Genomic DNA, 10,697 nt, shown 5'->3' with positions numbered 1-10,697 from the left:
TAAGTTTCTCGATTATCTTACAATGATTTTCATTTGATGAATTCATATCTTTTTCTTGAACCTATGTTCATCTCCACATTATGTAACTTACTTTCATCATATGATTTGTTATTTATTCGGTTGTTAGTAATATTTTATTATTGTATTCATTAAGATTTGATTTTTTTTTTACCGAGTCGTAAGTTCGAGCTCTTCTCTACTTGTTTTAATTGAGGTAGCTAGATTGGATCATCAGTCATTGCGCAGGATGTTTTGTACATGAACCTGATTTTTTAAAATTAATTTACATCAATGGGTTTGTATCTTTGCTTCCTGTTCATTACAGCATTTTACCTAAATTTTACTTTATATGCATATATTAAATCGGAAATGTGACTGTATATTTCAATCAATTAAAAAAATGATTACGTTGTTGACTTAGTATACAGTTAATGTATTGTGTTTCTGTTTGCATTTGAATACGTCTTTGTATTGCATATACATAGCTTAAGTTACGTAACAATGTTTAAACATTATTTTAAATTATCATAGAAAAAACACGTTTTCTTCGAAAGTTTTATTTCCTTTTAAAGTGTTTATTAAATTATTTTTGAGATACTTTAGCTTGACAATTGAAGAATAGTCTTTTGTTTTCGTGTCTGTTCAATGGGTTTTTTGTTCCTTATTGTTAATTGGCATACTAAGTCTCATTAAATCTATCCAAGTCATTTTATAAGCAGCTTTGTACATAACTTATATTTAAGTCATAGATACAATTTTACTTCGTTTACAATTAAAATAAAATAATTTATTGTATATTTTTGGTAAAAATAAGAGAATGAATGCGTTTGTATTGGGTGGCAACTGGTCGTTTTTGTCACAGTTACTGAATCTTCTTGTTACTATTTTCGTAACTTACTTTTGAAATATAATATTGTATTGGTAGATCTTTCAGCAACGTATTCATTGACGTGTCAGCTATCATATTAAAGTCAGTGACTAAGTTACTTCCCCTTCCCATGACATATGGGATTGATTGTTGAGTGGTTGTTTATTAAAGAAATATTGTTTATGTAATCTTACCACGAAGTTCAATGATAGCGAAGTTAGGGGAAAATGGTGATCATAATGTAGTCAAAGCAAACAAATCATCGGGATAGTTGGCTCTTCGGTTTAATTTAGAGATAGTGCAATGCATACGCATGTTTCTACGTAAAAAGCCGCATGTTTGGGGATCTATAAGAGCAAAGTTCCTTTAGTGTTAGATCTTTTTGGTTACTTTATTTTCAAGCGTGACGATATTTTTAGCCGTGTTGATTATATTTTGTAAAGGTTAGTTAGCAAGGTTAAATTAAAACATGGCGTCGGTCCAGATGTTCACTAACTATTAATAGGAGTTATGTTGGTAGGTACGCGCGACTGTCATGTTGGAGTCTGTGCGATTGTCGTAGCCATTCGTATGAAACATCAGATGATATGATTCGAAATCTCTCTCTACATTTATTTTTCGTGTTCCATTAGATCTTGACTAACATTTTATTCCGCAAAATATGTTTCGAATCATACTCGTCATACATAATTTTTTTCTACTACTACTAGTATTAATACTGTTTTCATCCTGGTAATTTCATTTTGTTGAGCTGCGTGTTCTTACAACTTGGATCACTATACATGTATACAAGGTTATCTTTTTATTGCATATGTATGGAATATTAGAGTTTATGTGTATGTATACTTGTTCCTCTTTTGCACACTTTTTCACTCCTCAATGTATTTCTTCGTATTTAAAAACTCTCCTAGGTGTTGATTTGGCTACTTTGAAACTTGCCCAATTAAACGGTCCCGATATAGTAAGAGTTTGTAAAAGTATACGTTACTAATTTTGATTACTTTATAAATCTCTTTCACATGGAATTTGATATTACCTAGAATATATTGGAATTTTCTTTATACCCCGTAAAATATCTAAAATAAACAATGTTAGCAACGAGTATAATAACATTAAAATCGATGCATTCAACTTGTGACTTCAAAAGTTACAACTTTTTCCACATATATGAAATATGTAGATTTTTATAATTGTAGAAGAATTAAGGAATCCTATATAAACAATTTGTTCCTGTTGTTTTATTGGTGATTAGAGTTTGTCGATCACAAAGTCTGACCTCAATGTTGTATGGTCATCGATGCCTCTAGTATATTGTATTTAGTGAATGTCACATATATCACCATTATCATCCTTAGTTGAAAGCTGGGAACAAATGTATACATTTCTCAAAACTTCTACATTTTCTCAAACAGACATGTAATCATCCATGTAATCTTCCCATATCATCATGGACTATTGAAAAGCAACGATTAAAGTGAATTTCCGCTATTTATGGATTTAGAATACACCGAATCAGTTGTGTCTCTTGTAAATCAACAGTTATTCAGTTGGGTGTTATTTAGAACACGTGTTTTTTTAGGACTGCAACTTAGTCCATTAGTAACTTTTGGCATAGATGTGAATCTGTCCAAGTTGTTACACCTTATAACAGTGTGTCTAGACATGAAGCTAACAAAAAAGGAAACATGTAATCAAAAATAATATGGAGAGTCAAATATATAGTTTGAAAAGAGCTCAAAATCGGGGAATGGAAAGTATATAATAATGCTAAGACTTGATATATAAAGGGAGGTGCATAATGAATAGTTTTGCTCTGATTCAACTGGTTTCTAACTATGTAATTTAAGATCTTCAATAAACCATTACCTTTATCTATTGTACTCTAAACAGGAAGTCTACCGCCTGACACAGCTCAGTTCAACAACCAATAGCTTCATCTAGTCACCTTCAACGTTTTTTTTCAACTTCTTACGCTAACCAGTGTAGCACATTCAAGTGGATAATGGCTGGATCTGTGCATCTCAGTCGATAATTGTTCGTAACCTCATTAACTGATTTTCCATCTCTGCCTGATAAACCCAGAACTAACTATTCAGTTGTTCCACCAAACGTGAAATTATTCTTCATCTTATTCATTACTGAATGAATTTACACTGCAAACATACGTTGATTGATAAGAAATACCAGCTATAATTCATTTATTTTATTTAGAAATTGCTTCTTATTTTAGTATAATATTTTTGGTTGTCTATATTTTCTACCCTCTTGTCTTTCTGTCCTGTATATTAGGAAAATGAACCATCGTATAATTATACACTTGTCACAAAGCTTATTGAATTAATTGGTGACGCATGTAAAGCTGGTGAGTAAATAGTTACTGTTTTGATATTTCATTGTGTAAAAATGTGTTTTATTTGCATTGTAATCATGGTAGTATATTTTCTTCGTGTTCACTCATGATCATGTTTGAAATGATTATTCATTTTAGTAATGAGCAAACTGCATCATTTATGCATTGTATAAATTTTAAGCATAGTTACGGTTGATTGTCTGAATAGAATGACAGCATTTGAACTAGTAAATGACAACAATGTCTGCTGAAATTCTTAGAAATAACAGTGATAGGCAAAGAGATATATCAGGACCTTCACGCAAGTGTTGCAGTTCAGGTTGTCACATTTAACGACATAATAATAGCAGGAGGCCAACTAAATGAATGCGATGTTGAAAAGTACACAATGAAAATTAGTCAATAAAAGGTTTGACTTGTGCAAGGTTTATATTTTAAGTTAGGTCATGAAGTGATCATCCTTATTTTGTACTATGTAGTCTCATCATCTCATAGTCGGATACCAGGATGAATTATTACATAAGTATCTAAGCCGTCTCAATCAATGTAAAAAAATGTCTTGTCTTCATCGACTGGTGTATGACACGAAGTGTTCCCAACACATGCATATGATGATATGAAACGTCGATTTTATGTCGGATGTGGTTGTGTGAATAATTTTATTTACAGTTTTCTGTGAATTTACGTTCAAACCATTCGGTGTGTGATATAATATCGAGATATAATACGATTGGGTTTTAATCCCATCATTTGGATAACTAATAATCTGCTATATAGACTGTCTGGTTGGATATACATTTCATCTTTAGAATTTCCAATATTATCAACATTCATTCTCCCGTGCTCATTTTTTTTACTTTATTGCTTCATGTTTTCGTCAATATCTCAGTGGTTAAATCGATCTAGTCTCAGTCATTGGATTACAGATGCAAACCGCTTCATACATACTCTTAATTGAACTAACGTGCGGGTAGTAACAGTAGTTCTCTCCTTCTTACACAAAATATCGTTTAAAAATTTCATAAATATTCATGAATTTGGCATATAAATTACTGTTTAAAATTGCAACATCAATTACAATGAATAGTGCGTATTGGTCTACCGTTCCTTTTACTCCTCACTTATTTAATCTTTGTTAGTCTAGATAGAAGTGGTGCTACTGGAATTTTTAAGAAGTCATCTATTCCATTTCACTATTTTCTATACTTTCTTCTCGGATATCAGCAGCTTATTTGTACTTTTTGACCTTATTATTTTACTGTTTCGTATTTACCGTTTTCCGTTTCACATCCTCTGCACTTCTTATAGGGTAGTAATGATTCATCACTAAATAAAATGTTTGTGTATGTATTGGTTGTGCAAAATACTCTTAGTTGTTTCAATGCTTGTGAGTTAGTTAATTAGATGTCTTCTGGACCTATTGTTTCTGTGTGATTGATCATATACATATATATGATGTAAGGATTTTCAAATTTCATTGGTCTACTTCATGATTGATATAGTTAGGAATGCTAATTGAAAGTATACGTATGTATTTTGTTAATTCGGTTTTTTAGAATGTTTTTCCGTGCTAAATGTATGGTATGATTTGTATATGTAGGTGAGAGTATTGGATGTTCAACTACAAACGGGAGTTTATTACTTACGTAGAAGGGATCGATTGTGATAAAACTGTTTAAACTACTCTCAATATACTTTGTGTTTAGCAAATGAAACTGTAAATAATCATTTTTTTTATTCTTGTTCAGTAAAAAGTGATGTTTGAGTATAATGTATCCAGACAATGTAAGTTATGATAGACAGTCAGAAGGATCATATATTAATGGACTACTTTGACATTGTAAATAAATTCTTCCTACTATTATTATGTTTTTGTTGTTTATGTCTGGTTCTTGATTAAATAGTCGAAGAAGTATATCTGTACATTGTCGATTTAGTCTAAACCTAAAAATATCGTAGAATACCGATAACGGTTGGATTTCCACGTTTACACGTATGGGACGTTAATTTACCTTAGACGAATATCTACACTAGATTCCCTTCCAGTGTCTATTCTACAGAACATCAACACAACTCAAATCAAGAACACGTGACTAGCCTGACTAGAACGTAAGTATATTTCCACACCAAAATCCGACACAATCCAACAATAATGAACAATCAATCATAATAATTATAAGGATAGGGGAATACATAACTCATCTGACACCTGTTAGACTATCTACTGTCTGACTAAGCAGACAACCAATCATTATCATCCTCGTCCACACATCAAATACCATTAATTCAATGATATTCCATGCACTATTGGTCTATAAGGCTTTAAATTATGAAGACTTGAATGTACTAGTGACTGTTTAAGTTAAATTAAATAAATTAGCCGAGGGAGGAGACAATGTTTAGGCAATCAAATTATACTCTTGGGGTTATTTTTATCAGTTTTATCAACAAAAGTCTCACCATACGCTCCCCAGTTATACAAATCAATTAGAATGGATTGGGATGTAATGTTTAAACGCGTACTTTCCTCGTATTATTTTTTATGTACTTAAATGGATGCACGATGTTCAAATGTTCAAACCAATAGTAACATGTATTTATGTTGTAATACTAACTGGTTCTCTCCCGAAAATGTTTTATAACACTGTAACAACAAATAATGCCTTAAAATATACATTTCAGTGGATTATATTTAACACTTGCGGCCTATGCTCCACTAGGTGTAACAGGAGTAAGTGTTTGACACTTCATAATAAACTTGTTAATTTTAATGAATGAAGCTAATTGAAGGTATACAGTCAAACGTCGATGTCATCCTATTGTTCACTTGTGTAAGTTGTACATGCTTCCATCTCACCTAACCAGATAAGTAATATCCTCAGACCAGTATTATTTCGGGTTGTTTTTTTGAAATAGACGATCAATTGTGTTTATATAGAACAGCATGTTAAAATCTTGATATTAATACGGTTAGATTTTCTTTAAGTTAACCTTTCCTATGCATTCTATTCTTCTGTATTTTATTTTTAAAATTACAGAAAGTCGTATTCGTTTAATCACTGTACGAATGGCTATTCGTTTGCTAACAGACTTAGTATATAGCGTCAATTGTGGTTGTCAATTATCCGATCAACATTTCGCTGAAATTATTAATGCTCGCGAAGAAGCGATGCTTGTATTAAGGAGCTATTTTGAGGTATTCTTGCTATATGTATATAAATTAATATTTCGCAGTATATGTTTGCTATGAATATTTTTTTTACTAACAATGAAGTTAAAATAAAATTTGATAGGACGTATTCATATTCACTATAGTGAAATAGTGACCTAGTAGTTGAAGTACTTGACTTTCAATTACCGGTTTGCATGTTTTAATTTCGCTTCATCTCTACTTCAGTTTGTAAGGTCATAGATAGTATCACCGAGCCATCATTGCACATAAAATCAATTCCTTGAAACTGACTACGTAAAACTGGTACTATGATAATCCTAAGATCGGATTCAATTTTTTTCAGCTTCATATTGCTTAGTGAACTATATTGTTTCTTGTGAGAGTGTTCAGTTTTCAGTTCAGTTCAGGTGTATTCAGTCAGTTAGATACAAGAAACATTCATTTTATATTTCAATGCTAATTATCACTTAATGTATTTTACAGTATGAACAACGTAGATCAGACGTTTTTTCTAGAAATCAATCTTATTATCGTCCTAAGTAGTAGCTAACGTTGTTTTGTAAATCTCCACATTTGTTTCTGTAGTACGATCGTCAAATTTTACCACTGAATTTGTATTCAACATTAAAACCAAATGACTAACTTATCAGCTTAAACATTTGATTACTTTCAATTCATTGTTGATTATCTAATCGTTTACATGTATCATTTACCAAGTTAAAATGGTAATATCGATAACTTATACATTTACTCGTATGTGGTCATTTTGTTCATTAGAAAGACAAGAGTATTTGAACGAAGTCATTATTGGTCCTAGTGGGTTAACCCCAAAAATATTCGTTTCTCAATATATGTTTTCTAAATCTATACCTTGCTTCATAGAGTTCTGTTGTATTTCGAAAGATAGCATATAATTGATTTTTTAAAATGGTAGTTTTGAAGTTAGCGTATCATTCTTTGTTTTGCATATTTTGTATAATTCATAGAAATCTGGGAGGCTTCATCAGTCATACTGTATTGTAGCTTCATTGACCGGTGTGTTTGATTGTTAGATATTTTGAATATTGGTTATTCAAAGGTTTGAGAAAATAAAGTGGCATTCACGAATACTTTGGATAAAATTCTACTGTTCATCACATACTCTGCTATGTTCAGCGTATCGTTTAAAGTAATCTTGACAATCGGACCATGAATTGTCTGATAAACGAGAATCTACTACTGTTGGCAAATTCGCAAGAGTATGTTATTTCGAGTTTGAAAGATTATTTCATTTATCAACAGAATAAGATATACTGAATATGATCATTTCGAGAATGAACTAACTAATTACAAAAATGGTATGTACTCTAGACCAGGAGTTCTGTAGTGCCGGTCTCAAGACAGTGACATTAAAAGGACTGTGGTGAAACCGGTGGACAAAACGTCTACAAACTAGTATATTTGGTCACAAGCTTCAAGAGTAATATCTGTTGCCCCAACCTGACCGTGTCTTTTCTGATAAGGCTAGTGTCTTTTTTGGGAGGTGGGAGCATTCAGTATTGTTCCGTGATTTCTATCTAGGAATTTACAAGATGTTGTCGCTCCAAATATATCGTCAGTTATCACAGCAACGGATAGCTAATTTAACTGTATAAGTTATAAAAAATAAACATGAATTTTTGCCAGTTAAACCTGGATTGATATTTTGAACTGATATCTGAGGACATCACTTTAATATTTATCAGTAGACGAATATTGTACCACTAATGTAGAGACGCCGACCACTGTTTATTAGGTGCCAAAAAACTTTGTAGACACGTGGTAGGATTTGGTTTCTATTCAATTTCTTCAATTATCTAGATATCCAGATTTTGCAACCTAGAAAACGTTATGTAGTTCACTGATTTCAAGTAAAATTTACGTAAAACTTACATGATATACAGACTAAATCATGCCTTAATATTAATCTGGTATTCTCAAGAATCTAAATGATTGTTCTGTTGAAGCAAACTACATAGTATATAAACAGCTAACATTCCCACTGGATAGTTTAATTTCATTGAAAATCTCCTGGTTGTAATTTTGATACCATATTCCTAATGAATATATTTTATTTGTATTAAACATGGAATGAGAAAGCAGATAATTCACTTTACTATCCTCCCTTATGATCAATTATTAATCACATTAGATATTTAACATTTTCATACTAACTTTTTTCTTCCATACAAATGTGTGTATTTTCAACGGAAAAATTGAACGTTATTCTCTCATTTACATTAATACGCTCATTTTCCATGTAGAGGTGTGAGAGATCAGTCATTATTATAAAGTTGTACTTACTTACTTACTTTCGCCTGTTACTCCTAATGGAGCATAGGCCGCCGACCAGAATTCTCCAACCCACTCTTTCCTGGACCTTCTTTTCTAGTTCCATCCAATTCTTGTTCATTTCTCTCACGCCTATTTCCATTTCTCGGCGTAATGTGTTCTTTGGTCTTCCTCTTTTCCTTTGACCTTCAGGATTCCATGTGAGGGCTTGTCTTGTGACGCAGTTGGGTGCTTTCCTCAATGTGTGTCCTATCCACTTCCAGCGCTTCTTCCTGATTTCTTCCTCCGCTGGGATCTGGTTTGTTCTTTCCCACAGTAGGTTGTTGCTAATAGTGTCTGGCCAACGGATCCGAAGTATTTTACGCAGACAACTGTTAATAAACACCTTTATCTTCTGGATGGTGGCTTTCGTAGTTCTCCAGGTTTCTGCCCCATACAGTAGAATTGTCTTGACATTTGTATTGAAAATCCCGACCTTGGTGTTGGTTGACAGTTGCTTTGAGTTCCAGATGTTCTTCAGTTGTAAATATGTTGCTCTTGATCTGCCGATCCGCGCCTTCACATCTGCATCAGATCCACCATGTTCATTAATGATGCTCCCTAAAAATGTAAAGGTTTTTACATCTTCCAAATTTTCTCCGTCAATTGTGATTGGGTTGGTGCATGCTGTGTTGTATCGGAGAACCTTGCTTTTCCCTTTGTGTATATTGAGACCTACTGCTGCTGAGGCTGCTGCTAAACTGATCGTTTTCTCCTGCATTTGTTGTTGCGTTTGGGATAGAAGGGCCAGATCATCTGCGAAGTCTAGATCGTCCAACTGCATCCTATCTATACACTGTATCCCGTGTTTCCCTTCAGATGTTGATGTCTTCATGATCCAGTCGATCACCAGGAGGAAGAGAAAGGGTGAGAGTAAGCAACCTTGCCTGACACCGGTCTTTACTTCGAACGACTTTGTCAACTGTCCTTCATGCACGATTTTGCAGTTTAATCCATCATATGAACTCTGTATGATATTGACTATCTTCTGAGGCACGCTGTAGTGTCGAAGAAGCTTCCATAGTGTTGTTCTGTCCACGCTATCAAATGCCTTTTCGTAGTCAATGAAGTTGATGTAGAGCGATGAATTCCATTCAATTGATTGTTCCACAATGATCCGTAGAGTTGCGATTTGGTCTGTACACGATCTATCCTTACGGAATCCTGACTGTTGGTCACGAGGTTGGGCGTCTACACAGTCCTTCATCCTGTTTAATAATACCCTGTTGAAGACTTTCCCCGGTATTGAGAGAAGAGTGATGCCACTGTGGTTGTCACAGTTGCTGAGATCGCCTTTCTTCGGTATTTCGATCAGAAGTCCTTCTTTCCAGTCTGTTGGTACTTGTTCCTCATCCCAAATCTTATTGAAGAGAATGTGGAGTATCGTTGCAGTTACTGCTACGTCTGCTTTTAGTGCCTGTGCTGGAATGTTGTCTGGTCCTGCTGCTTTGCCACTCTTGATTTGCCTGATGGCCATGCTGATTTCTTCAATTGTTGGTGGGCCAACATTGATTGGGAGGTCCGTGGGTGCTGCTTCAATATTGGTGATTACCTCACCTTCCTTGCTTTTCACTAGTCGTTCTGGTTTGCGGCGATTTCCAGAGAGTTTCTTTGTCGTGTCATACAGTTCTCTCATGTTTCCTTCTCTTGCAGCCTTTTCCGCCGTCGTTGCTAAATCTTCCACATATTTACGTTTGTCGGTTCTGATGCTCCTCTTCACTTGTTTGTTTACTTCTGTGTATTCAGCTTGTGCCTTGGCTTTTTTCTGCTCTTGTTCGACTGGTATTGATTGCTGCCTTCTTGTTCCTACTTTCTTGAATCTTATCCAGTGTATCAGTCAGTCAGTCAGTCAGTCAGTCAGTCAGTCAGTCAGTCAGTCAGTCAGTCAGTCAGTCAGTCAGTCAGTCAGTCAGTCAGTCAGTCAGTCAGTCAGTTAGTCAGTCAGTCAGTTAGTCAGT

At 33.9% G+C, this 10,697-nt stretch overlaps 1 protein-coding gene across 2 annotated transcripts in view; it reads left to right on the top strand.

Annotated features, from left to right (window-relative positions):
- The window catches only part of CLEC16A_1 (Protein CL16A), a 59,303-nt gene that overhangs the window by 28,638 nt on the left and 19,968 nt on the right, over positions 1–10,697 (top strand). The window contains exons 9-12 of one of the 2 annotated variants that reach the window (XM_051211445.1): positions 1,780–1,829; positions 3,158–3,230; positions 6,257–6,414; positions 7,377–7,628. Coding sequence is in view for 1 of the 2 variants with exons in the window: in XM_051211447.1 (XP_051071510.1) it covers positions 1,780–1,829; positions 3,158–3,230; positions 6,257–6,414 (281 nt within the window). In the remaining variant the exon portion in view is untranslated. The remainder of the gene's footprint in view (positions 1–1,779; positions 1,830–3,157; positions 3,231–6,256; positions 6,415–7,376; positions 7,629–10,697) is intronic. The other variant, XM_051211447.1, reaches the window with a different exon arrangement.

The sequence above is a fragment of the Schistosoma haematobium genome, chromosome ZW, assembly GCF_000699445.3.
Source record: "Schistosoma haematobium chromosome ZW, whole genome shotgun sequence".
NCBI classification, from domain to species: Eukaryota; Metazoa; Platyhelminthes; class Trematoda; order Strigeidida; family Schistosomatidae; genus Schistosoma; species Schistosoma haematobium.
Note: the sequence above shows the minus strand (reverse complement) of the source record. Positions and strands in the feature narration are given on the sequence as shown.